Raw genomic sequence first — 24459 nt, 5'->3', positions numbered from 1 at the left:
CCGAGATATCCACCGTTGAGAGCTTTATTCTTTTTCTAGTTGCTATTTTTAGATTATTTCTATTTTTGGTAACGTATTCTCAAAAAGGGAGAAAATGGATAATAGAGAGGAAAATAAAAAGAGAGAAAAAGAGAAAGATAATGAGAAATAGAGAAAATAGAGAAAATAGAGAAATAGAGAAACAATGAGAAATGATGAGAAACAATGAGAAATAGAGAAAGGTTATTTTTCTCTCTCTTTTCTCTTTCATTCTTTTTCTTTTTTTATTCCCTCGTTTCTCTTCTTTTTCTCTGCTTTTTCTCTCTCTTGCTTCTCTCTTTCTTTCTTTCTTTCGTGCAGTGCACAGGGTGTATATAATATATATATGGATAGATAGATAGAGAAATAGATATACATGGATAAAGAAAGTTTAGAAAATACTCGCATACTTTCCTCACTCTTCCCTTTCTCCATCCATTATATACCTCTCTCATATCAACCTATCCATATACCTTCCAACTGTGAATGATCCTTCCGCAGGTTCACCTACGGAAACCTTGTTACGACTTCTCCTTCCTCTAAACAATAAGGTTCAACGTACTTTTCATCTTATCCTTTCAATTCAAAAAATAAAACAAGCCGTACGCTTCACCGGATCGTTCAATCGGTAGGAGCGACGGGCGGTGTGTACAAAGGGCAGGGACGTATTCAACGCAAGTTGATGACTCGCGTTTACAAGGAATTCCTCGTTCATAAATACAGTTACAGTATTCAATCCCAAGCACGATGCAATTTCAGAGTTTGCCATACTCTTCTCAGAAATGGTCTCTTACAACTATTTGATCGCATCAGTGTAGCCCGCGTGCAGCCCAGGACATCAAAGGGCATCACAGACCTGTTATTGCCTAAAACTTCCATCCGTGAAAAACGAATAGTACCTCTAAGAAGTATATATCGTATATCTTCACATACAATATAACTAGTTAGCAGGAAAAGGTCTCGTTCGTTAACGGAATTAACCAGACAAATCACTCCACCAACTAAGAACGGCCATGCACCACCACCCATAAAATCAAGAAAGAGCTATCAATCTGTCAATCATGATCATGTCCGGACCTGGTAAGTTGCCCCGTGTTGAGTCAAATTAAGCCGCAGGCTCCACTCCTGGTGGTGCCCTTCCGTCAATTCCTTTAAGTTTCAGACTTGCGACCATACTCCCCCCAGAACCCAAATTCTTTGGTTTCCCGAATAAAAAGGATGTACGATTGACTTGTCAATACACCATCTTTAAGATGGCAACGTTTATGGTTAAGACTACGACGGTATCTAATCGTCTTCGATCCCCTAACTTTCGTCCTTGATCAATGGGAATATCCTTGCCAAACGCTTTCGCAACTGTTCGTCTTCCAAAAATCCAAGAATTTCACCTCTGACTAGGGAATACAAATGGCCCCAACTACCCCTATTGATGCATTTTCAATCAATAAAACTTCCTACTAAAGTCTTATCAATATATTAATACTATTATACCATGCTAAGCTATACTTTCACAAGAAGCGCTTGAAACACTCTAATTTTTTCACAGTAAATCAAAATCAATGTCAAAAATCAATCAATCAAGATCAATCCAAACATTCATTTCAAAATGAGTGTCGTCCATTCGTACTCTTTCAAAAAAAAGAGTAAAATGAAAAACATCTCACAGTTCAGACTACGGGCGTTTTAACTGCAACAACGTTCGTGTACGCTATTGGAGCTGGAATTACCGCGGCTGCTGGCACCAGACTTGCCCTCCAATCGTTACTTCGTTACTCGTTTACATAAACGTCATGCCAATAAAATAACACTTAGTGTTATCTATCAGTATTTCTTGTCGCTACCTCCCTGTGTCAGGATTGGGTAATTTGCGCGCCTGCTGCCATCCTTGGATGTGGTAGCCATCTCTCAGGCTCCCTCTCCGGAATCGAACCCTAATTCCCCGTTACCCGTCAACACCACGGTAGGCCTCAATCCTACCGTCAAAAGTTGATAGGGCAGATATTCAAACAATGCGTCAATAGTACAAATACTATCAATCCACAAAATTATCATGATTCAACATTCAACACTAAACCCTGTGACAGGAAAAGTGTAAAGTAGGATCACTAATAAGTGCAATTTCCAAAAATGGAAATAGGGCATGTATTAGCTCTAGCATTACTAGGGTTATCCATATAACATATTAACATTGTGTAGATTATAACTGTTTTAATGAGCCATTCACAGTCTCGCCATCCATGTGGCTTATACTGGCATTTGCATGGCTTAATCCTTGAGACAAGCATACGCGACCCGCAGGATCAACGGGGTATCATGTATATACAAGACAAAGAAAAGAGTGAAAATGTCCACAAAATTGTTGATATACACACAAAAACAGCACAATAGAGACAGCATGAATATACACTCATAAAATGTACGTCCTATGTGTCAAAAAATTGTGTCTTTGTGTCGTACACAATTTTTGTGGAATTTTCACCTTTTTTCTTCCTCTTCCTCTTTTCCTAAACTGGAAAAGATGGAAATTTTACTTTTTTTCTTTCGAATAATAAATGTCTCAATGAAATCCCAAAACACAACAGATGGGATCCGTTTATAACATTCATCATTGAAAAAACCATCCTTTGTTTCATTCCTTTGTCTTGTTGGAAGAAAATACATCTCTTCTGAATACTACTATTATTTTACATTTAGTACTGTGATTCACACAAAAATGTAATCATGACAATACATAAAGGAAAATAGAGTAGCAGAGGTTTCCTTCAAAAAGACAAAAAACATATAGTCCATTCTATAAAGATGAGCGGCGAATGAAAATTCAAGCCAAATAATCTCTAACTCATCAAGATGGAAACTATATTCATACTTTTGAATCAAAATAACATTACCAAATCATCGGTAGTTTAATACATCAACTCCTAATTGTACTCTGTACATTACAACATGCAGTATACAGGAAAAGTTCCAAAAGAGACAAAGAAAGAGAGAGACATAAAGATACGCAAATACATACCATCTATGTAGTACGCCCAAGCACATCTTCAACATCCTTCTTCTTTCTTTCTCTTTTTGAAACCATTCTGATTACTCAGTTTTGAAATCAATGGCAAAGATGGATTACTGATCATGTATCTTTGGAAGGGGATTACCCCCATTCAGGGATTCCCCCACTCCCAAATTCAATCATCATCTTCATCCATACATGCAGCCATTCAACTTTTGCATATCACTCCACTTTACTCGTCTTTGAACACTAGTAAAAGTGGTTTTCTTCTTGTCTGTCTGGCTTCGTTTTTCTGGAAAAAAATGCTATTTGAAAAGCCAAAAGTGACGGTTCGTTGCGCGGGCTTTTGAGATGAATCAAATGATGACACGTGGCAACAAAACAGTTTGAAACTCAACAAAAGGAAAACAAACCAACACTCTTTTTTTATTATACTAACAATAAAAACCTAGCTTTTAAGCCCCTCTCAAAAAAAACCATCTCTCTCTTGTTTTCCACTACAAATATATATATATATATATATATATAGATATACGATTGTCTAGAAAATAAACCCATCTTCCTAATTGTCACTCTTGTGTGAGGGGATACACTCAATAAAAACAACTCAAAAGGTCAAAACTCTTCAAACTTTTATAGTGAGGTTGAAACTCTCCTTCAAAGGTCAAGTTTCAAAAGGAGAGAACATTTGCAATGCTCCCTATTGTATACACACACACACAATAAAGTAGAAGAGTTCATACCTCTATACAATAAAAAAAAGAGGATAAACCCTCACACCCCTCCTCTCTCTCTTCTACTTGACAAGGCAAGACTATTTGTGAAAAAATAGAACAAAAAACCCCCAAAAAATGTAACCTAAAAGTTGAGTTGCTACTTGAATAACTTGTCCTTTGACACAAAAGTACAACAAAAATTTCAAACTCTACATGGTGTCCTCAACATTTCAAATGATTGGATGATTATTCTTTGAACCTTGGTCCCAACATGGTTGCTTTTGTACGTTGCTGAAAAAGTTACAACCATCAAACTTTCTCAAGTTGTATGGGAAAATAAAGAGTCGCTGTGTAAGCATACACTACTTTATTTTGAAACAACTCCAGAAAAGAAAGACTCTAGTGAGTTGGAAGCAGCAATCATAGTTGGGTATTATTTGTAATGATTGAGCGTTTTCCAAAATATAGTCTCAAGTTTGAAATTGACAGAATTATCGTTAAGAACAGTTTGCAGTTGACTATACAAAAGTAGTTACACCCTTTTATTTCTTTCGAGTAAAAAGAATACTCAACTAGTTACCTCACCATGTACAAACAACTCTATAAAGACATATCAACTTGGTTCGTGGAATAGAATACTTCGTGTGGATACATCTTTGTCTCTTTAGAAATTCATCGTGTTTCCACAAAAAGCGTTCCCATTTCTTTCCTAGTTATGACCAGGATAGATAGGTATACACAGAACGTGAGAATTGTCTTGTTACACTTCCCATCGGAATTCCAACTACTGCGAGTAACCAATCAATCAAACCAACTTGTTATAAAAATTCTCAAGTCTTTTTACAAAAATAGTTGAAAGAGCAAACTTGAAAGATCGTATTGCTTTTGCAATAAAAGGTAGAATTGGAAGAGCGGTTTTCTTTTTCACTTTGATCTCCAAGTGCTTAAACTTTGGTACAAGATGGAAAGTTTCTCCCTTTTAGATGGTGTCACTTTCAACCACTTAAATAAAAGTCTGGTACTTGTGTCACAAAAACCAAGACTCTGTTACAGACTGGACAACAACTGAAACAACTCGTCCAAAAAGCTTTCTTAGTCACTTTCAGGTTTTTTCTTTTAGCAACACAATCAAAAAGGAATGCCATCAGTATTTGAATGACATTTGTAATGTTAAACTACAATATGAGAAATGTTTTCCCATATAAAAAAAAAGTTCATATAGATAGACTATAAATGACATCCCACCATTCAGAGAAAATGTCTTGTGTGTTTTGACTATTAATTATAGCATTGGATTTTCTGCTTGTCAACTTGCTAGTTGTGTCTGTTTGACACTTTAAAACTTTTTATTCCCTACTTTACATATGTGGCAGTTCTATGTATCTTGACTTTCTTTATCGCTCTAGGAAAGGAATATGACAATTTCAGACAAGATGAAATTGCCAACACTAGAAAATACAATTCAAGTATTTTGCAGTCAACTACCCAACAAGTCAAGGCTTGGAACCAATAGTTGTGCAGTTTCTACGTTCTAGATTCTTTTTACAATTCTTCCTGTTAGCCATTGCGTTGAAAATCCTTCAAAGGGTAACAGAATCCACTCTTTTCTTCAAGTTTGTGGAACAAAACTCACAAGTTGGAGAGGTTTTCAAGTTTCTAGGAGACAATACATACGTCTGTTGAGTCAATGAGAGTGATTAGAAACACTGACTTGATATTAGACAAGGGTTTTCAAACAGACTGGAAAGATTCTCAAGTCAAAGTCGAACAATTCACAGACAAAACTCAACTGGTCTTTCTCAATAGAAGAAAACGTTGTTCAAAGGAAATAGCAAGATCATCTTTCCTCGTGGTTTTTTGTGGTCGCAGTTTTGTAGATATGCTTTTCTTGTTCACGGCTTTATATCCAGGCCTGTTTTTAGAATTGTCTAAACTACTACTAGTGTATGTGGATAATGTGGTACTACAAACTCGCGAGTTGATCAATGACTTGTGAATCCTTTTTTTCTGTTCTATTAATATTTCGAGTACAACCTTTTGTCTGCTATAAAATTTCTTTGCTTGTATTGATCATTTCAAAGTGTCATTGTGTATCAAAACACTCTTCTTCAATAGATCAAGCTGCTGCCGTTTTTGCTCAAGTTCATCATCTTGTAAAAGAAACAATAGTATCAAGTTCACTATAATTGCGTTTGCTCTCAGGATGAGGTGGAATTGGACTAGATAGGTTGTTTGCTTATAACTTTCGAGTCGTTTTTGTACCTCTATGAAACTTTTGCCAACGACTTTTTTGATATTCTTTCTAGTTCCTTGTACATGGATTGTAGTCTATTGAATCGTCCAAATTGTAAGAGATCAATAATATTTGAAAAACCAAGCAACCTTTGCGGTACAAATACTTTAACCAACGCTTAGTTCCTTTGAAAGTTTCTCGGTCATTGATTTAATCATTAGTTGTGAATTGTTTTCGGATTGGCGGTGGCTTGTAAAATGAGTTTGAGTGAACCGTTGATAGATAGAAAAGAAGATGTTTATTCTATTCTTCGAACTTATTTCCACCAGTTTTCTTCAGCTGGGGGACAATTAGGTATTCTACGTCCTGCAGCTTGCTTTTCTCCTCATGTCTTTGGAGCTGGGAAGAGTTTTCTTGGTGAAAATTTTTTAGAGTTTTTAAAAAAATTCGCCGAAGAAGAAGAAGAGCAGACGAAGACGGAGGTTTTCAACAAGAGCTCTTCGGGAAAAGTTGATTTGAAGATTTTTTCTTGGAAACACTTTGCGGAAAACACTTTGTCAGTTTGCTTTCAATTAGAAGAGAGCTTTTCTCGTGCTCCTTTTCCAAGGTTTCTAGAGGCTTTGGTGTATAACATGGCTATGGCTACAGCCCAGTGTAACGGTATGAGTGCCCGAGAAATTGTAGAATTCACGGACGCAGCGATGAAGCAACCAAGTGTTTTTTTATTTGTCCAGTATCTTCTCGAACATTTTCAGAAACAATATATATTTTTGATGATAGACGAACTTAGCCACCTGAGTGACCTCACCGCATACTATAGTGAACTCGGCGAGAAAAATTTTGTCGAGTCTGACCCAAAATATGTTTCTTTCCGGAATTTCTTCCGTATTTTACGTAGTTTTTTATTACAGGGAAGGTAACTGTCTATTTGGCAGGTCGAACCGCTGAAATCTTCGCCCGCTTGTCTGATGCTCGCTCCAGTAGAGTGAGTCTCCGTATGTTGCGGTTGAATCCCTTTAACCTCCATGATATTAACGAATATCTTGAGCTGGTAACTTATCATGGAAAGTCCTTGAAGGACTGTTTATTGCCCTCTGATGATTTACGATATCGATTCGTAGAATTGTTGAAGAAGAAGACAGGGGGTATTCCGTTGATTGTAAGGAATACTTTACTGGCCCTAGTAGAGAAAGTTGCAAACTTATCTCAACCTTCTATCAACGATGACAATATGGAACTTTTATTAGATGGTGTCTTTGAAGATATACTAAATGAGTCGGGAACCTTTATTATTCCGGAGATACTAGATTCCGCAACCCTTCTTCGATATCAATTTGTCCTTTTGAATTATCAGCTCGGAACGGTTTTTCCAATTAACTTTGTGGTTACTATATGTGGAACGAAAACTTATTTGATGGACTTGGTTGCAACTTTTGGGTTTTATTCTGAAAGTTGTGGAACTGACGGGATTGATATGGGGACCGAGTTCAAGATTGGTTGTTGTGAATTTATATTGAGAGCTCATAGCAACTATAACTTTTTCCGTGAGGCTACTGAACTCTTTCCTTTATCTCCGTTTAGTTATATTTCCGACACTTCAACAGCAAAGGGAGTCTTCTTTGAATTTGTATTTATGAAGATTTTTCGTTTTCGCTTATTAACTTTTCTTCATTCTAGTTCCTCGCCTATTGTACATTCTGCTATTCCAGGAATTTTCCAGGGTTCTTTTATTGAACAGGACAATGTTTCTTATTCTATGGAATCAACAATATGTTATGATATACCCATCTTGAGAGATGTCTCTGGTTCATTTTCTGACTATTATGGAAAATATTTACAACATTGTGGTATTTTTGTTCCGAAAGATGGCAATTCTAGTGGTCCTGATGCATATGTTGTTTTCCATAATGGACAAACACGTTATGTTGTTGGATTTTCATTCAAATTTTATCACAAAACTGAATTTTCGAAAATAAATATTGAGGAGGAAGCCGAACAATTTTTTCAGGGAGTTGTTTCCGTTTTGAATGACGAATCTCTTTCATCTGTTCAACTTTGTTTTCAGTTTGTGGTGGTAGTTTGTACTAGCTATGATCGATCTGTATTTTTCTCTGTTGAAGAAGATAATATTGTTGAAGATGCAAGTTGTTTTGTTACTGAACATTCTTCGAGGTCAACTTTGAATGACAGTAGTCGATCATGTCTGCAATTGGTAATTGTTTCCCAAAGGAACCTTGAACGATTTTTGGGAAGAGATAATGTCGGAATTTTGAGGAAAATTGGGGAAGCAAACCGAGGAGAGTTTTCTAAAAACTTTTCAGTATGGTGTAAAACTATCTTTGAGTCGATGTCTAATGAATATGTTTCATCTTTGGAAGCTGAGCAATCAAATGTTACTGTTAGAGTGGCTCGAAATATAAGATGGAGAACAAGCAAGGAGAATAGGATGCAAATGGAAGGTTTTTTAAGTGCTATGCAAGTGGAAGAAGGAGATACACGAGGCGAACAAAGGGTTGCAGCATTCAGTTCTTTGTCTTCATCATTGGATTGGAATACTTTCCTAAGAGAACGTTGTGGTTTTTCTGAAGAGGATGTTGCTTTATTGTTTGCCCAACTTGTCCTTCATAGGAGTAAGAGATTTTGATGGCGTTACGGCAGATTTTCTTTTCGATTGTGGTATCGATAGTCCTTCACAAAGATTGCGAATTGTGTTAGGAATACGAGAGTTCTTAGCAAAGTAGCTTTTATTGATTATTTTATCGTATGAATAAATTAGTAATATGTGACTTGGGAAGTGAATAACATTACCACTCCATGAGCTGTCACCAACACACCAATGATTCCTATAGAAAATAGAAACTTATAGAAACATTACCCACAGTGAAGACGTTTAGCTTTGGTTTTTGAGTGAAAAAGGAGTATCCATGTTGGAAATGTTGAGCTGCTACTATTGTGAATTAGCAAATATATTGCTTTTATTCTGCTGAAATGTCATGATGAGGTTAGAAACTTGAGAGATATCTTACAAATACTCTAAGGAAGCAAGACAACATTGTATAATTGCACTTCAATGCATCTTCAAAGATAGATACTAACAATCTCTTTAAATAAGCTTCCACTTTTTTCACCATTTATTTTTAAATGCCGCATGTTCAGTGATAATTTTGTTCTTATCTTCTTATTTGTTTGCTAGTGTAAGAAGATAATCGATCTTTGGTGCAGTTGAATACATTCAGGCTCCACAAACAAACATAGTCACACAGGCAGATACAGAGAGTTTTAGTCTCTTTATGCTACCAGTTTCTGGAACGTTAGTCCACTAGTTTGCTGCTTGCATATCACAAAGAGCATTTCAAAGCACTTCAATCATTTCCAGTTACATATGAAGACGAAAAACAACCCAAGGAAGCATGAAGTGGTAGATCGTATGAGATGCTTGCGGCAAAATTAATGTTTACTTACTTTGTTCTTCAAAGAATTGGTTCTCATTCAACTTTATTTCTGTACAGGAAACCTCATTTCATCACGCTCTCTTGACGAGGAACTCTTGTTTACACAGCAAAAGTAAAGATCTTTATTTAGCAACGAACACGTTAGTGACGATAAAGGAATATGTAGATATCATTTGAGTTTATAAGAGGACAAAGACAATGAGTCGATTGACTTGGTTCATTTTTAGAGTATTCTGCGTTGAGCACTTTCTGTCATCGGATAAGTGTTCGTTAAAAATACTAAATAGATATTTTTTATGGCCAAAGGAAATGTTTTAAACTTGGCTAGAAAGTGTAAAATATTTTACAGAATCCTTTCAAGTTGATAGGAGATCGCCAAAAGAAACAAGTTGACAAAACTACCTACACAGCTATGAAGAGTGTTTTATAACAAAACTGTTAAACCTCTGTATGAAAAGCGTCCTTGAGAAAAATTTTGATAAAGTTCATTTTTTCAGGCTTCTTTCAAGAGAATCAAACGTGGTTGGTTCTTAGAGGTCTTCCGTTATCTGGAGCCGATAAACCACCAGCAGCCTCTGCTTCTCGAAGTGAATATGGAGTCTCCTGTAGGTCCTTTAAACGTCTCTTATGGGCTTTCGTTTTATAGTGACTGTTTAAAGCGTCATTGGACACAAAGTAACGGTCGCAAGGCAAACAATAATACTGACCCAGGCCTGGGAGCTCCAGATCAACAGCTGTATGTTCCGTTATTGCTTGAAAAACCCCTTTCCTTTCTATTTCTTCCTTAATTTGATCAACGTGTCTTTGTAAGAATATCTTTCTCCTATTTTGTTTGAAGTTGCCTTTACGTTTGGCTATTCTGCCCATAAAAATAGATAGAATCGCTAAGAAAAATCAATTACAACAAATTACTGTCCTTGCCTTGTGTTTTCTTGCATCTAAGATTGAAAATTTTTTATCAACTTTTATCTCTCTTTGGATTATCTGGCTATTTTATAAAGTGCCGAGTCTTCCTAGGAGCTTTGTATAAAGGCACCCTTGTGACTTTTGCAGAGAAACAAGGCACATTTCTCAAACCAGTTGGCACTGAGTTGAAGAATCAAAGTCCATTTGTATCCATCGCTTTCAATTGTTTTCTGAATTTTGAAATGAGTCAACAGTTGAAGAAAGAGGCAATGAGTTTAGTAAAACAGCTAACATTGTGGCAAGTTGGCTATTCATAAAGAGAACAAGGTTGGCTTTTCAGAATACCAAATGTGATGGTCTCTATAATATGTTATATTTTTCCGTTGTTTTGAATGACGACTCCAAAAGGTGCAATGAAATAAACTTCTTAAGAGCAAACCACTTTTGAAGTATTGATAGGAAGAGCGAACATGAAATTTTTTGATAATATAGGTCACAGTTTATTCTTACTCATTATGGTCAAGAAAGTCCATTAGAACAAGCCATTTTATGCTTCAAACTTGAAGATTGCACAATAGTTTTAAAAAAAAGAACATCGCTTTGTTGACTTTACTTGAGGATATCAGAAGAATTATTTTAAATGGTATTCCACAAAGGAGAATGTTACTGTTTGTAACAAACATAGTTTGTGATCTATTCAACACTCCGTCTTGTTCTCGAAAATAGAAAGTTACACAAGGTATTTTCTGCTTTGTTGCAAAGGTACTTATAAAAATTCATCGATTCCTCCTTTACAAATATGGAACCATGAAGTTTGGTTGCAATAACATTTCACTCTAAAACAGTTTCGTGCTACACTTGTAATAAATTTGTCTGATAGATGATCCTATCTCAAATCATTCCCGATCCTTTTCTTATGTTATGAAAAAGCTATTTTTCTTTTTAACAAGCATCCAATTTACTGCAATTTAGGGAGTTGACAAGTGAATATAAATTTTCTTCAAGTTTATACCAAGTTTTCTCACGAAGTGATGCTTGATATCTTCAAATCAACATTGCCAGAGATTTCAGCTCAACCACATGAAACTGATTTCACTGTTCTTTCCAAAAGCAGAATCAAATTTATTCCAACTCCATATTTTCAATGCCAACAGAGCATGTTATAAAACAGATTATCAAAGTTTTGTCAATTTTATTCATTCGTTTTAGAGTCGTCATATCAAACAAGTTGTTCAAAAAAGTGGAAGATGGAAAGGAATGGAGCGAGTCGACAATTTCTCTAATTTCGAAGCTTTCTAAAATAGAATATAATGAAAAGTTTACATTCTTCAAACATCAGGAAATTGTATGGTCAATAGAAAGGGGCTATAGCAATTATTCTACTAATCAAGAAAATCCCATGTCTATATCAACCTGCAAGTAAGTCGAGACATTATTGAAACCAGGAGGTATAGTTTATTCATGAAAAGCATAATTAGAAACTTGTAAAAGGGGCGATACTTTTTCTTTTACAAAACTTTTTGTTTCCAACTTTAAACATTTTCATTTTCAATCCAATGAGCATTTGTATTTTTATATGTAGGTTCATTGTGTGTCCTTGTTGAATTGTTTTGTTGATGATGGAAAGAATAATAACTGATAAAGACACTGTTACAGCTTTGCGAAAGTTGCAAAAGAAAGATTCTGAAGTGATACAATATGTCTCAAGACGACTTCGTGTATGGGTTCAAACTGAACAACACAAGGTACGCTTTGCTAAAGCGCTCAGTTGTTTGAGCTTCAACTGTTGCAGGCCATAAGACCATATTACCATTTTGCAGTATGTCTATATCCAAGTGGCCAAGTAATAGGCTACGAGTTGTGTAAAACTCCAAATGAGAAGCCAAGTGGGAAGCAGGTAAGTAGGAATTTTTCAAAGTCGTGCCAAGGTCTTAACGAAGAAAGGTCTTGGATTTTCTGTGTCGCATCTTGCTCCAACCACCAAATGGAGAAGAAGCTCATAGACCTGGAACTATTAGTTTTACCGATCAAGAGTTGGAAACACAGCTTGCCAACGAGCTGTTTAGCTATGGTATTCGAACGCAAGTGTTGCAGCCTGCTGAAGGATTGGAGGTTAGTTCAGATAAAGTTGCAAAGTTTCCAATGGACCACTACTACTTCTATCTTTGTGCTGTAGAATCTAGTGAAAGCAGTTTCAGAGTCTCTGATCAAGAGAGAACTCGCGACTAGAACTAATGCAAGTGAAAGACCTGGATTGTTATCCAAGCAAGGAGTTGACTTGTCTTTGGTCCAGTCATTCTTTACAGTAGCATTTCAGTTGAGACAGAAAGGTCCTTGGTATGAGTTTTCAGAAAGTCAAGTTTATGGTATTAGACTTCTTGATCGCTTTCGTTTTGTTGTCATACTAGGTAACTTGGCTTGGCTTTAGTTTGAATGAGATAATGGATGTGCATAGGAAGCAGTGAAAATGTTTTTGGTATTGCAGTTAGCAGCTCGTTGAGTCATTTTCGGAAAAAGTATTGTCAGGCCATGGGTATGAATTGGTTATCTTCCTCGTCTTCCGAGGTCTTTTGTACATTTTGTGGAGCACAACAATTATTGTATACCTATCGATGTTCACAATGTAAAATTGCTCATTATTGCAAGTAAGTGACTGCATGATTTGGTTTGCAATGTTATCTAAGGAATATATCAGTGAAAAGTGTCAAAAGAACGATTGGCCTGTGCATAAACAAGAATGTCAAAGTAGCACAATGAGAGAGCGTGAAAATGATATTGTGAGGCCATATTTGAAAAGAAAAGAAATGACTTTAATTTATTGTGCTGAAACAGCGGTACCTTTTGATGACTTGGACTTACAATCCCAGTATTGCTGTCCACTCTATCCAAATGAAGATAATTTTCCTGTAGCATTTGTCATGGTATGCTTTATAGTATTTTATTTCTTCCTTGTTTATGGGTGATTATTTTCTCAAGATCGACAATGGAGAGACTGTTCTAGATAGGCCAACTAAAGAAGAGCTGCAATGGCTTATAAGACTTTGTGAGGTTTTAGTAGATAGGTAAGTTTTAAGCATATGCTATGACTTTTCATATTAATAGATATATGTAAATATATAGTTGTGGAAAACCAGTTTCGGTACTAAATGAGGATTCTATAATTCAAAACGACAAAATGATATATGTGGAAACTCTAGGCAGCCATCCTTCGACAGCCACACAATTGAGTGGTCCAAAGGAAATGGAAGCCAAGGATTAGACGAGAAATGGATGTGAATTTCAATGCTTACCACGTTTGGCTGTTTGGCACACTTGTCGTACTTTACCAAAGGGAAGGATCTTCAAGAATGTATGCCAAAGAAATTGTATTTGAAAAGAGTTGAAACATGCAATCTTTTGAGTGAAAAGTTGACTGAGGAAGAAGAACGAAGAGATTATGGTGTAATAGATACCATGACTATGGAGGACCCAAATACACAAGCTTTAGAACAAGTAGCTCAGTATGGGTATATGATTCGAAAGGAAAATAGTTGCTTTGAAGGTTTTATGTTAGATACACAGGACAGTTTTGCTTTTTGCTGTTTTGACTCGGAAGGGGATTCCGAAGAGTGTGTCAAGAGTTGCCTACAACGAGAAACTAGTAGAAGCCCTCCCAATACTACTCTGTCAGGTGCGATTCTTTTGCCATTTCGAACTATATTTGTTGCATATAAGCGTCCTTCACTGGATCTTTCACCCTCGAATTGTCGAAAGGCTCCACTCTTGTCAAGTCCTTCTATGGAAGCCATCCGTTCACCTCTTCTATATTCCTATGAATATCTTTCAATGAAGGATTCAAGTCGTTTGTTCCTACAACGGTGGAAATCGCTTGAGAACAATACAAAGCTGGTTTTGGTTGTTCATGATGTGATTTCTTATGGTTCCTTTGCTTGTTTGAGACTGATTCCAACTCTTGTCAATTCTGGCTATGACTTGGTAACTTTTGATTTGCGCGGTCACGGACGTTCTACAGAAAATGAAATAGAAGAGTCGAATCTGCAATATCTTTCTGGTTGTGAAACATGGTCCAGTGATCTTCATGAAGTGATTTTACATGTCCTGGGAAAGTTTGAAACTCCGGAAAGGAAAGTCAATTCATTGTTTTTATATGGAGAAGGTTTTGGTGCATCTATTGTTTTAGATTATGTGATAAGATACTCACAACACAACAAACTACCTTGGCAGGTGAAAGGCGTTATTGCATGTGGGGTTATGTTTAGACAGATCCCCAGTAGATATAATAATAATGAATCTGCCAGTAGAATATGGAAACAACTTTCCAGAAAGCAGAAAATATTTGAAAATGTTTTGTTATTTCAAAAGTTTTTGTGGTTACTTGGTCAAATATTACCAAGTACAGTATACAAGATGCGAGTGGATCCCACTCAGTGGGGTTTGGTGCCTCTTGATCTTTCATTATTATCCAGGTAGATTGCACTAGTATTATTTTTTAAGAAATACTAAATAAGACCTGTGTAGAGATTTACGTGTCATTGATGCTTTAAGAGGAGATTTGTTTAGGCTACGCGATATCGCTTTTCAACATGTATTAACATTGTGGGAACTTAGTCATCAACTAGAGAAACTGTTGAAGAAGGGAATGTTGTGTCGTTTGTGTCCAAATATTTCTTTTGGATTCTTTCATGGAGGAGATGACATTCTTTCGTCACCTTCAAACTTATCTCTGATTGAAAGTGGTAGGCAAATACAAGTTTTTGTTTATGAAAAGGCGCGGCATTATTTGTCACATGAAACACTTCCAGTTCGTCGACAGTTTTTGGATGATATGTTAAGTTGGTTAGATCGACAGAGTCATTAATGAATGAATAAGCAGCAAAGAGAAGCCTTTTCAATTTCTTATTTGTGAGGGGAAAATACTATTGTGATTTTTATAGTTATGTTGGGTTTTGTACAAACTTTCCCAATAAGAGTTACCCGATGCAAACGAGACATAAGTTTTTGTTCCAATACAGTAAAGCATAGGGTAATGATAAAGCATAGAATAGTCCTTTGAACTTTTAGTAACCATATAAACTGTAGGAGTGGAAACCTCGTCAATCACGTTTTTGTCAACAGCCCATTCAAAGGGTAGACCTGTTGACGATGTCCAGCTCAGACTCTTCTGATGGTTGGAAGCAGCAGATACAAGTAGGTTTTGAACTTGTTTTTTGTCGCTAGGAGTGGAGTAACGAGGTATAGGAAAGCATTAAGAAAGCGGAAGAAGCCACGAAAAAATTTGGAAGAGACTCTAAAGAAGCAGCGGCTGCCTGGTAAGAGCGATAAACGAATATATTCGGTTCTTACAAACTACTTGCTGTGGTTAGGGATGCGGTAGAAGAGTTGGACGCAGAAGCTTCTCACCAGAGAGTGAGGCAGAAGACGGACCCTTTGGAAACGTTTTGTGATGAGTCCCCAGAAGCAGAAGAGTGCAGAGTATATGACAATTGAGGAGATATTGACGTGGAACTTTATACGACTCTTTTGTCGTTCTTATAGAAGTGGACTTTTGTGTTCAGTGCTATAGGGTTTTTATGAGGGAAAATAAATAAAGGGAACTTTTATCGTTTGTGTAGTTTGCTGAAATGATCGTCTTTATACAAATGGAAGACAACAATATTAAAGGATTTCATTTCGTAAGGTCGGAAGATGATGCTAATCATGCCGCCAACTTGTGCTTTTGTGGTTGGCACGCCTTTTGCAGTTCAAGCAAACTATTCCACGTGTTCGCGTTGCAATTCTTATTATAAATACGGTAATAGAAACTCTCATACTGTACCTGAAGTTGACAAGCGCTTTAATGGCTTCTATTCCCATTTTTATGGAACCAAGTCTTTCTGTCGACCGGCTTCATTCCGATTTTCTTCAACACATATAGATAATAACCAGTATACAGACTTTTTGGAAAGCATTCGCTGTGAGGAAGAAGACTATTATAATGTTCTTGGTGTTAGCCGCAACGCCAGCACAGAGGATATCAAGAAGGCCTTTAGAAAACTGGCTAGACGTTATCACCCTGACGTAAATAAAGAACCTGACGCGAAACAAAAGTTTCAGAAAATTTCCGAAGCGTATGAAGTGCTCTCAGATCCTCAGATGAGAAGTAGGTATGATCAGTTTGGGATGGCTGGTGTAAAGGCTGGTGCAGGTGCAGGTGCTGCTTCGGGTTTTGCTGACTTTGGAGACTTTGGAGATTTTGGAGCTTTTAGTGATATTTTTGAAACTTTCTTTGGTGGTGGTGCAACAAGCTCTCGTAGCAGTTCTCGTCGAAGGAGGAGTGGTCCTCAACAAGGTGAAGACCTTCGTTTGGATTTAGAAATTGACTTTGAAAAGGCAGTATTCGGAGGTCAACAGAAGATAAAGATATCACATTTGGAGACTTGTACTACTTGCTCAGGCTCTGGTATCAAGCCAGGTTCCAAAGAGAAGGTTTGTTCAACCTGTGGAGGCCAAGGCATGGTGATGCAAGTCGCTCGTACCCCATTAGGAACTTTTCAACAAACTTCAACTTGCCCAAGTTGCAATGGTGCAGGTCAAGTAGTTGAGGATTACTGTCCTTCTTGCAGTGGTCAGGGACGTCGACAAACAACGAAGCAACTGGTTATTAATATTCCACCTGGAGTGGATAATGGTTCTCGTCTTCGCGTTCGTAATGAAGGAGATGCAGGTCTACGTGGTGGTCCTAGTGGAGACTTGTATGTATTTTTAAAGGTTGCTAACCATAAAACATTTCGTCGCGAAGGAATGGATATATATTCCACTCTAGAAGTTTCTTATTTAGATGCTATTTTAGGCACACGTGTCGTAGTTGCAACTGTTGATGGAAATGTACAAGTCGATATTCCGCCAGGAACTCAACCAGGTGCAGTGCTAAAAATAGCTGGTAAGGGAGTTCCGAAATTAGGAAACAAGTATGTGAGAGGGGATCATTATGTTACTGTAAAAGTTGTGCTTCCTACGAAACTTCAAGCTGAACAGCGTCAATTGATCGAAAAGTTGAGAACGATGGAAGACTCCGACGGTGATGATGGAACTGGAGTAAAGAAGAAGAAAGGGTTTTTTGATTTCGGTATTTCTTAGTTTATTAGATATTGTATTGTATTTGCAACAAATACTAAGATGGACTCAATAATAAAGAACGACTATGTTGAGCACAGGACAAACAAAATGCGTGGCATAGTAATTTTATTGAGATTTTTGGTTTATTCTGGAGCAAGACACGACTACCAAGACAGAAAATAGTCCCACACAAGTGAAGGACTGGCCTTCAAAAACAGCTTTGTGTTTACAGACACAACAATCTCTTCTAGGTATCAATGGTAGTAGAATTGGAAAGTTGGCTGCCAGATTGGCAACTCTCATACAGGCTCCGAATCAAACAAGAACAGAGAAAGAACAAGTTGTTTTGAGTAGAGATGAGGCTGTTTTAGAACAAGAGTTTGAATCTTTTCATAGAGAAGTTTATTCCGTAACCAAGCCAAAGAGAAGAAGTAGAAAGATAAGCGAACAATCTGTGAGCCAAGTGTCAACCGAGCAGTTTTTTGATGAGGAAGTAAAGTACGTAGAAGTTGAAGAAAAGTTGAAGAAACAGCAACAAGATTACACAAAGGGGGAATTGACTGAAACCTCGACCAATATATCGAGAACGGGTTCTAACCAACTTGAAAAATATGAGAACTGGGAATATGAGCAGACCAGTTTCACCTGCGATTCACCGTTGTTTTCTGAAGACGTGGAAAGCGTTTGTTCATATAGTCATACTATACGCAAGAACAGACCGAGAAAAGGACATTCTTCACAAGTGCAAACGAATGATGGCGTTGTTGCGTCAAGTCATCCAAAGAGACGAAAGAGGAGTAATCAGTTAAAGAATAGTTTTGGAGTCGAACAAGTTGCCGTTATGACGCCACCAAAAGGTGTGGATGAGCTTTTAGATAATTTTTTATTGCTTGAGACTATGAAGCAACGAGTCAAGCCTGCTAGTCGACCAATCCACAAGTTACATGACTGGCAAGTTTCCAAACCAGAGTATATGGAGTCTTTGGATGCAAAATCGGAAAATTTATCGAAACCTTGCTACTCTCGAGAAAGAATGATGGCAAGGTTACAATATATGTATAGCAAAAATATTGCTGGACAATTTGCATTTGATATTTCTGAAGATTTGCCAACTTTGCGCTACCAGGGCAAAGATAACAATTCTTTGAAGCCCACAAGAGCTGTCAAGAAGAAAACAACCCGTCGTTTAAAGCTGCGATTGTATTTACCAACATGACATTATGAGACATATAGAGCCACAAGTTTTTACATATTTTGAATTCTTGGATTGCAGTTTTGGTGGAGTACTTTTATGGAACCAGAATGTTGTTGTTTTGGAAGATAATGCAAATGGAGATAAAAAGTATTTCTAAAAGTCACATGAAACGTTGTTGGAATAAAAGTTATGTTGTTCCTCTTTCAAATGAATTGAGATTATTCTTATGATTGAGTGCTTGAGATGGACACTGAAAGAGCATTGTTTACATTGTCATGTACTCTCTTAGTAGCTTGTGGTTCTTCTACAGTAGTTATGATATTAGATAGATTGCTCTACCAAGAGAACGACAGTGTCTTACCATCTAGAGAAGGAAACAAGACGAGCTTTGTGGAGAGTAAACAAGGTTGTAACCTTCGAGAAACAGTATTTGAAAGGGGTTTGTTTGCGTGGATTGTGAGGTGCCCGTTAATACTGAATTTTACAACTTTTAGGAGTAGATGGTCCAAATTCCCTCGATACTTTAAAGGAAGACTTCCAAAGGAGGATGAAGAGGAAGGAACAAGAGGAAACTGAACAACTGGAGAAACAAGTGGAGTCCAGCGTATCGAGTGCATTACCCAGAGTCTTTCGTTTAGTAGGTCAGCATTTAGTAACTCCTGTCGGTAAGTGTGGAACATGTTTTTTCCAGGGAGAGGAGTACTGAGGTGATTGATGATTGTTTCTATCCGTAGTGATAAAACGCCTAGATCAACTCAGAGAACTTTATTTTCATCAATTCTGACTCATAATACACAACTGAATTATCTATGAAAGTTCACAGTTAGTATTACCTTTGGCTTCTCTAAATGCCAATTCAGAAATGTAGCTGGAGTTGGATAATTTCCAACTTGTTACATTCCAAAACGCTCGATAACGTTGCGCACCAGAATGTAAAAATTCTTCGGTTTTCCAACCTTTGGATTTTAACTCTAATATAAAATGTTCCAAATGTTCCTTAGCAACGGTATAACTTTGCTCAAGTCTATCCGTACAAATACAGCCATTTTCTTGTGCTAAAAAGGTCGCTTGCAAAATGGCTTGTAACTCATCCTTCACTCGAGCTTCCATATGAAAAACAATATACACTTGACCATGTCGAACAGTCAATAAATATTTGGCTTGTCGATACTTGTCTAATAGTGCTGCAAGTTCCGAACCAGTCAAATGAATATCTCGTAACGATACGCCAAACCGGATATAACGTCCAAAACTCATTATGGACGGCAAAATCACATTCTCTCGATAATTGACCTCTTCAACAGTTGAAACCTGGGAAGACTTCCAGTAACTCCAGCCTAATAACAAGGATCGTTGCAAATTCAGAGTTCGAAGATGAAGACCTTTCACTCCCAAATAATTGAGTAAAAAGAACATAATAAAGTATACAAAATATGCAACACTCAGTTGCCACCAACTATGGCCAAGTATAATGCTGAAACCGATTCCCAAAAAAGTGCCAAATAAGTTTGAAAGCACTTCTTGAGAATTAGCCTTGGCTGAAATATCTCCAAAATTTTCTCGCTTTGCAAAAGACCGTCTAATAGCTGCAGTTGTAGGTAATCGAAGCATGTAAGAAGTTGCTTTTACCATATTGGCCAATGATGCGACTAATAAGAAATATCGAGGCAGTAACGGCGATATGATTTCCGTTCCAATTCCAAACGCATACAAAATATCGCCCCAAAGTCTCCAACGTTTTGGATCTGCATCGAACCGATTGCCAATAAAACTTCCAAAGACAATGGCACCCAACCTTCCAATTCCATCCTTTAAAACCCAGTTAAGCGAGGCAGACTTTCCAATTCCTTGACTAGCAGAGAGTCCAACAGCTCGCAAAAGCTGTTGAGTGGATATAACACCAATGCAACAATTCACAACATTCTGCAAAAAATTAAAAGTTGTAAACCAAAAATAATCCTTAGATACTGTTTTCTTGCAATTCTCTGGAAGAAAAGAACTATTCAAGAGGTCTAGAATCTTTCTCCACACAGTACGTGAATCGATACTTGGAGCTATCAACAAGTCACCGTTTGACGGGTTCAAGAAATAATCAATTCTCTGATGAGTACAAGTTTCATACAATAAATATTGCTTGTTTGACGAGATTTGTCGCTTGAGGAGGCTAGTTTCAACTTGTCAGCTAAACCTGAATGCACTGTGACAAAGTTGCCTACTTACCAAGAATGGGAAGAAGCACGATAAAGGGCACCTAACAAGACGAACGCTAAAGCTAAGTTGGCTTTGTCTATTTTAGAAACAGCAAACAAAAGTTTGAAAGCAGTAGGTATATCTTTCTGGTACTTATTGAGAGGAAACCAGTTTGCGAGCTTACAAAAACATCCTAAACTTCTGTCTAATGCTTGAAAACGGCAACGACTACCAAGTCTTGTATAAGGTATAGAAATAAGAAATAAGCTATGCTTTTCTAGAAAAGGTCTTTTCTTTGCTGAGCGTCCATGAAAGCAAGTGATGCCACAACCACATGTCGTACAAAATGCCATCGGCCAAATCATCATCAACAGCTAAAATAACTCTGAGACTTACAATGCCTTTGAACTGGAAATGAACATATAGAATAACAAAAATCCAAAAGGAAAAGAGTAAAATGTATCAAGGAATATGCAAGGCAAATTGTCGATGAATCATGTATGGTTGGATTAGTTGCAACAACAATACATGAAACATATTCATGTATTTCCCAGATAGATAGATTGGCTTTCAACTTGGCAACATCATGTGGATTCAAACTTTCTCCATATTTGTTAATAAGCATATTATAAAGCTTCCATTTTTTCATTCTATTACTTTGACTTGTAACGAAAACAACGTTCTACTACCAACTCATTCCAATAAGATTCCCTTTCTCGAGACTATGTCTAGTTTGGGTAATATTTAAGAAAGACTAGCATCAGTCTGTTATCAGGAAGACATGTTTCAGTCTTTTAAACTTTTTCGAATTGCATAGTAAAAAATATCTAAATATTCCAAAAAGGATGTTTATCAGTTTTTTTACCGAATGGTTCCCCTCTCAGGTCGACCTTTGGAGGACAAGATGAAATGGCATGTTGTTTCATATACTAAAATCCAACAGAGAATAGATGATAGGATATCAAGTAACTGTCATTCAATCGTGCTCAAAACATGTTCAGTCCTTACGAATATTTCAGAATTGAGTTGAATGAATCAAAATCTCGTCAAAATGTAGTTTTTGGAATTTTCTCCTTGAGTGAAAATGGAGCACTCACCTATTACGGGTATTGTTGCTCTCAAGTTCTTTCCATACTGAATCAAACCTTTTTCCTTAGAAAAGGAGCGCTTTGAGTTGGAATTGGAATTGTTAGAGTCCTTTGCGAATCCTATGTATATACATTGTAAGGTTGTAGTACAAGTTGCTGAAGAATATTGACCTTGTTGCAGATTTGGCACAAAGTGGTCTACTGGACGATCCAGCTTTCCAACGTTATCTGCACTATCTTCAATATTGGCAAAGAAAGCCTTATGTATATTATGTAGAATTTCCTCACGCTCTGGCTTTTTTAAAACTTTTACAAGTAGAGTCTTTTCGTCAAGCCATGAAAAGGTTGGTTCTACTGCATACTTTTTATCTAGTCTATGTTGTAACTTGTTATTCAGACAAGAATTTGCACTGATGGTGTATCAACAACAGGTGTGTAGTGAAATAACATGTAACGGAAAATAGCCAACTATCATTCTGTTTCTTCTTTTAGGGTCTTCAGTGGCAATACTATACAGAATAAAAGTTCACGATAAAAGAGAAGCAGACTCTCTAGAACAAAGATAACTATTTCAAGTAGCGTCTTTATTATGTTGGCTATTTAAAAGCCCACTTGAAAGAATCACGAGTTGGCATTGGGGCCCCTTCTTTTACCAAACCCAACAACAACACTTACAAAACGCCTATAGTGCAAAATAACGTTCCAGTTAACGCGGAAATAAAGAATAGCCACAGTCAAAAGTTACCTATTATACTTGAGTCTTTGCCAGGCTCTACCCTTTGGACGTTTCTTCTTCTCTTGTTTGGGAACCTTCTGTGTCTGACCTCGTACCTTACCGGCACGTGCAAGAGAACCGTGAACCTTTCCTATTTATTACAAAAGAATGGTAAGTTACTCTATCTTCAGGTTGATCCTCTCTCTTTAAGATTACTTACCCATTCTTCTTCTCTCACTCTCGTTCACAACAATCAAAATCCACTATCGGCCTCGACGATCCATCAATCATTCTTATTAGGCAAGCGACATATATTCACGTAATACTACAGGCACTGAAGAAGGTGGTATTATACCAACTTCAGTAATCACTGCATCAATAAATTCTACAGGAGTCAAGTCATAGTACAAATTTAAAACCTTGAGGTTTTTCATCTCTTTCCAATTCTCCTTCAAAATATTATCAAACTTGTTCTTATTACTATTCTTCATGAACCATTCACTTCCATCATGATCAACCAACTCCTCTGGATTACCAATTTCATTGAAGCAAATTGCATCCAAATGTCCTCTTTCTGAAAACTTGATAGTCTGACTGGCAATCATGACAGGAACATGATACTCTTTGGCTACCAGAGCTACACATGCCGTTCCCAATCCTGAAATAACCGCACCAGTAGACATTAGACCTTCTGCACCACATAAAACAAGATTGACATCCCGCATATAATAACTTGCTGCAAATAATGAAGAATAATCAGTCTTGACTCCAACTCGAATTAGATTCTTGCAAAGTTCCAGTCCTTCTTGTCTCGGTCTAGCCTCTAAGACAATCACATGAAAGTCTTTTCCACATTCTTTCGCTTTTACAAATATTTCTTCAACGCAAGAACTTCGACCCAAAGTAAGAATAGTGTCTCCGTCTCTGATACGCTTTGCACCCAACTCTGCAATCATCTCTTCGGTACGCTCAAACTTCTCTTCGCGAAAACTGCGAATTGTTTTCAAAAGACTCGATTTATTCTGGAAACTATCAACTTCAAAAACATTTGCCAAACCATTTGAAACTTACTTCTATTTCAGGAATACTTGGAGATAAATGAGAGATACGTGACTTGATATATCTTATACAATTACCCATTGAAATAGATAAAGGTCGACAATCAGTAAGAAACTGAATATTACGTCTTATATATTTATCTAATTCCCGGCGATAGTCACGTGTTTCTAAAATTTCCTACAAACATAATACATACAAAAATACCATAAAGGATAACAAACTTACCGATAATGAAAAACTTTCAATAACCAGTGCAAGAGTATCCAATAACGATAAACAACGAGAAGAGGCACCAGATATCACGTCTAAAGTGTCCAAGTACATATTCAGTATCAAATACTAATCTAAAAAACTAGCAAATCAATCCTACCGGAAGCATACTGAAGTCCTAACTTTATCACTGCTGGATGAAGTTCACTTGCATCTCTTTGAAACCCTTTTTACTATCGGTAGCAATGATCTCAAAAAGTAAAAGGCTCACAGTTACCTCTAGAAAATATACTTTCTTGTTCATATTGAGGCAAGTGAGAAAAGAGTGGAACAGCACGTTCTGCAGTTTTCTTTCGAACAATTTGCGTCTTTTTCAACTTGGCAACTGCACTCGGATCATCATATTGTATTCGACGTGAAGGCGGTGCTATCACAAAAACTAAGTTTTCAAGCTTTGATTTTGTTCTATATGCTTACCATGTTTTGTTTTCTCGACCTTCTTCTTTAGCAATGATAAGTGTCTATTATCTACTGTTTCAGAAGTTGTTTCCATCTGCTTAGAAACTGCTTCGTGTGAA

At 37.0% G+C, this 24459-nt stretch overlaps 12 protein-coding genes and 2 non-coding genes across 15 annotated transcripts in view, besides 1 other annotated feature; 9 read left to right on the top strand and 5 right to left on the bottom strand.

Moving 5' to 3' along the window:
- The window catches only part of Gasu_nc0025, a 4064-nt gene extending 4041 nt beyond the window's left edge, over positions 1-23 (bottom strand). The window contains exon 1 of the ribosomal RNA XR_009833489.1: positions 1-23. This exon is cut by the window's left edge and continues 4041 nt beyond it. This is a non-coding gene — a ribosomal RNA (28S ribosomal RNA).
- Positions 24-502: 479 nt separating this feature from the next.
- Gasu_nc0024 lies at positions 503-2328 on the bottom strand. Its single transcript, XR_009833488.1, has one exon. It is a non-coding gene; the product is annotated as an 18S ribosomal RNA (ribosomal RNA).
- Positions 751-1047: a sequence feature (Protein overlapping with rRNA (Gasu_25660, EME30193.1) was converted to a misc_feature.).
- Positions 2329-5400: 3072 nt separating the features above from the next.
- Gasu_25650 (uncharacterized protein) lies at positions 5401-5875 on the top strand. Its single transcript, XM_005706655.1, has one exon. The coding sequence runs from the start codon at positions 5426-5428 to the stop codon at positions 5732-5734; it is 309 nt and encodes a 102-aa protein (XP_005706712.1). The 5' UTR covers positions 5401-5425; the 3' UTR covers positions 5735-5875.
- A 195-nt stretch (positions 5876-6070) lies between these two features.
- On the top strand, positions 6071-8775 carry Gasu_25640 (archaeal ATPase). Its single transcript, XM_005706654.1, has 2 exons — positions 6071-6887; positions 6956-8775. The coding sequence occupies exons 1-2, from the start codon at positions 6229-6231 to the stop codon at positions 8613-8615; spliced, it is 2319 nt and encodes a 772-aa protein (XP_005706711.1). The 5' UTR covers positions 6071-6228; the 3' UTR covers positions 8616-8775.
- Positions 8776-9409: 634 nt separating this feature from the next.
- Positions 9410-10340, bottom strand: Gasu_25630 (zinc finger (C2H2 type) family protein). The gene has a single exon (XM_005706653.1). The coding sequence runs from the start codon at positions 10288-10290 to the stop codon at positions 9937-9939; it is 354 nt and encodes a 117-aa protein (XP_005706710.1). The 5' UTR covers positions 10291-10340; the 3' UTR covers positions 9410-9936.
- A 1510-nt stretch (positions 10341-11850) lies between these two features.
- Gasu_25620 (uncharacterized protein) lies at positions 11851-13635 on the top strand. The gene is made up of 8 exons (XM_005706652.1): positions 11851-12074; positions 12122-12226; positions 12274-12441; positions 12506-12737; positions 12785-12974; positions 13025-13250; positions 13306-13391; positions 13450-13635. Exons 1-8 carry the CDS (start codon positions 11946-11948, stop codon positions 13586-13588), a joined length of 1275 nt encoding a protein of 424 aa, XP_005706709.1. The 5' UTR covers positions 11851-11945; the 3' UTR covers positions 13589-13635.
- Gasu_25610 (lysophospholipase) lies at positions 13581-15360 on the top strand. Its single transcript, XM_005706651.1, has 2 exons — positions 13581-14795; positions 14848-15360. Exons 1-2 carry the CDS (start codon positions 13612-13614, stop codon positions 15185-15187), a joined length of 1524 nt encoding a protein of 507 aa, XP_005706708.1. The 5' UTR covers positions 13581-13611; the 3' UTR covers positions 15188-15360.
- Positions 15221-16004, top strand: Gasu_25600 (small chloroplast protein). The gene is made up of 4 exons (XM_005706650.1): positions 15221-15352; positions 15409-15516; positions 15568-15638; positions 15693-16004. Exons 1-4 carry the CDS (start codon positions 15266-15268, stop codon positions 15814-15816), a joined length of 390 nt encoding a protein of 129 aa, XP_005706707.1. The 5' UTR covers positions 15221-15265; the 3' UTR covers positions 15817-16004.
- Positions 16005-16010: 6 nt separating this feature from the next.
- Gasu_25590 (molecular chaperone DnaJ) lies at positions 16011-17665 on the top strand. The gene has a single exon (XM_005706649.1). It carries the CDS (start codon positions 16015-16017, stop codon positions 17443-17445), a length of 1431 nt encoding a protein of 476 aa, XP_005706706.1. The 5' UTR covers positions 16011-16014; the 3' UTR covers positions 17446-17665.
- Positions 17666-17670: 5 nt separating this feature from the next.
- On the top strand, positions 17671-18825 carry Gasu_25580 (uncharacterized protein). The gene is made up of 2 exons (XM_005706648.1): positions 17671-17684; positions 17732-18825. Exons 1-2 carry the CDS (start codon positions 17682-17684, stop codon positions 18638-18640), a joined length of 912 nt encoding a protein of 303 aa, XP_005706705.1. The 5' UTR covers positions 17671-17681; the 3' UTR covers positions 18641-18825.
- Positions 18826-18830: 5 nt separating this feature from the next.
- Gasu_25570 (uncharacterized protein) lies at positions 18831-19465 on the top strand. Its single transcript, XM_005706647.1, has 3 exons — positions 18831-19058; positions 19114-19284; positions 19354-19465. The coding sequence occupies exons 1-3, from the start codon at positions 18863-18865 to the stop codon at positions 19401-19403; spliced, it is 417 nt and encodes a 138-aa protein (XP_005706704.1). The 5' UTR covers positions 18831-18862; the 3' UTR covers positions 19404-19465.
- Positions 19466-19469: 4 nt separating this feature from the next.
- Positions 19470-21210, bottom strand: Gasu_25560 (glutamate N-acetyltransferase). The gene is made up of 3 exons (XM_005706646.1): positions 20840-21210; positions 19625-20783; positions 19470-19575 (listed from the first exon to the last, which is right to left on the bottom strand). The coding sequence occupies exons 1-3, from the start codon at positions 21175-21177 to the stop codon at positions 19513-19515; spliced, it is 1560 nt and encodes a 519-aa protein (XP_005706703.1). The 5' UTR covers positions 21178-21210; the 3' UTR covers positions 19470-19512.
- A 620-nt stretch (positions 21211-21830) lies between these two features.
- Gasu_25550 (SOH1-like protein (ISS)) lies at positions 21831-22448 on the top strand. Of its 2 annotated transcripts, XM_005706645.1 has the most exons (5): positions 21831-21915; positions 21967-22032; positions 22079-22241; positions 22295-22328; positions 22390-22448. In XM_005706645.1, exons 1-5 carry the CDS (start codon positions 21894-21896, stop codon positions 22417-22419), a joined length of 315 nt encoding a protein of 104 aa, XP_005706702.1. In that variant the 5' UTR covers positions 21831-21893; the 3' UTR covers positions 22420-22448. The 2 variants fall into 2 exon arrangements, with proteins under 2 accessions (XP_005706702.1, XP_005706701.1); XM_005706644.1 differs by having other exon boundaries at positions 22295-22435.
- Positions 22449-23019: 571 nt separating this feature from the next.
- On the bottom strand, positions 23020-24440 carry Gasu_25540 (translation initiation factor eIF-2B delta subunit). The gene is made up of 7 exons (XM_005706643.1): positions 24359-24440; positions 24159-24308; positions 24042-24107; positions 23897-23976; positions 23684-23848; positions 23108-23634; positions 23020-23061 (listed from the first exon to the last, which is right to left on the bottom strand). The coding sequence occupies exons 1-7, from the start codon at positions 24432-24434 to the stop codon at positions 23043-23045; spliced, it is 1083 nt and encodes a 360-aa protein (XP_005706700.1). The 5' UTR covers positions 24435-24440; the 3' UTR covers positions 23020-23042.
- Between the last annotated feature and the right edge of the window lie 19 nt (positions 24441-24459).

The sequence above is a fragment of the Galdieria sulphuraria genome, assembly GCF_000341285.1.
Source record: "Galdieria sulphuraria unplaced genomic scaffold scaf_18, whole genome shotgun sequence".
Classification (NCBI taxonomy): domain Eukaryota; phylum Rhodophyta; class Bangiophyceae; order Galdieriales; family Galdieriaceae; genus Galdieria; species Galdieria sulphuraria.
This window is presented reverse-complemented; position numbering and strand designations above follow the sequence as displayed.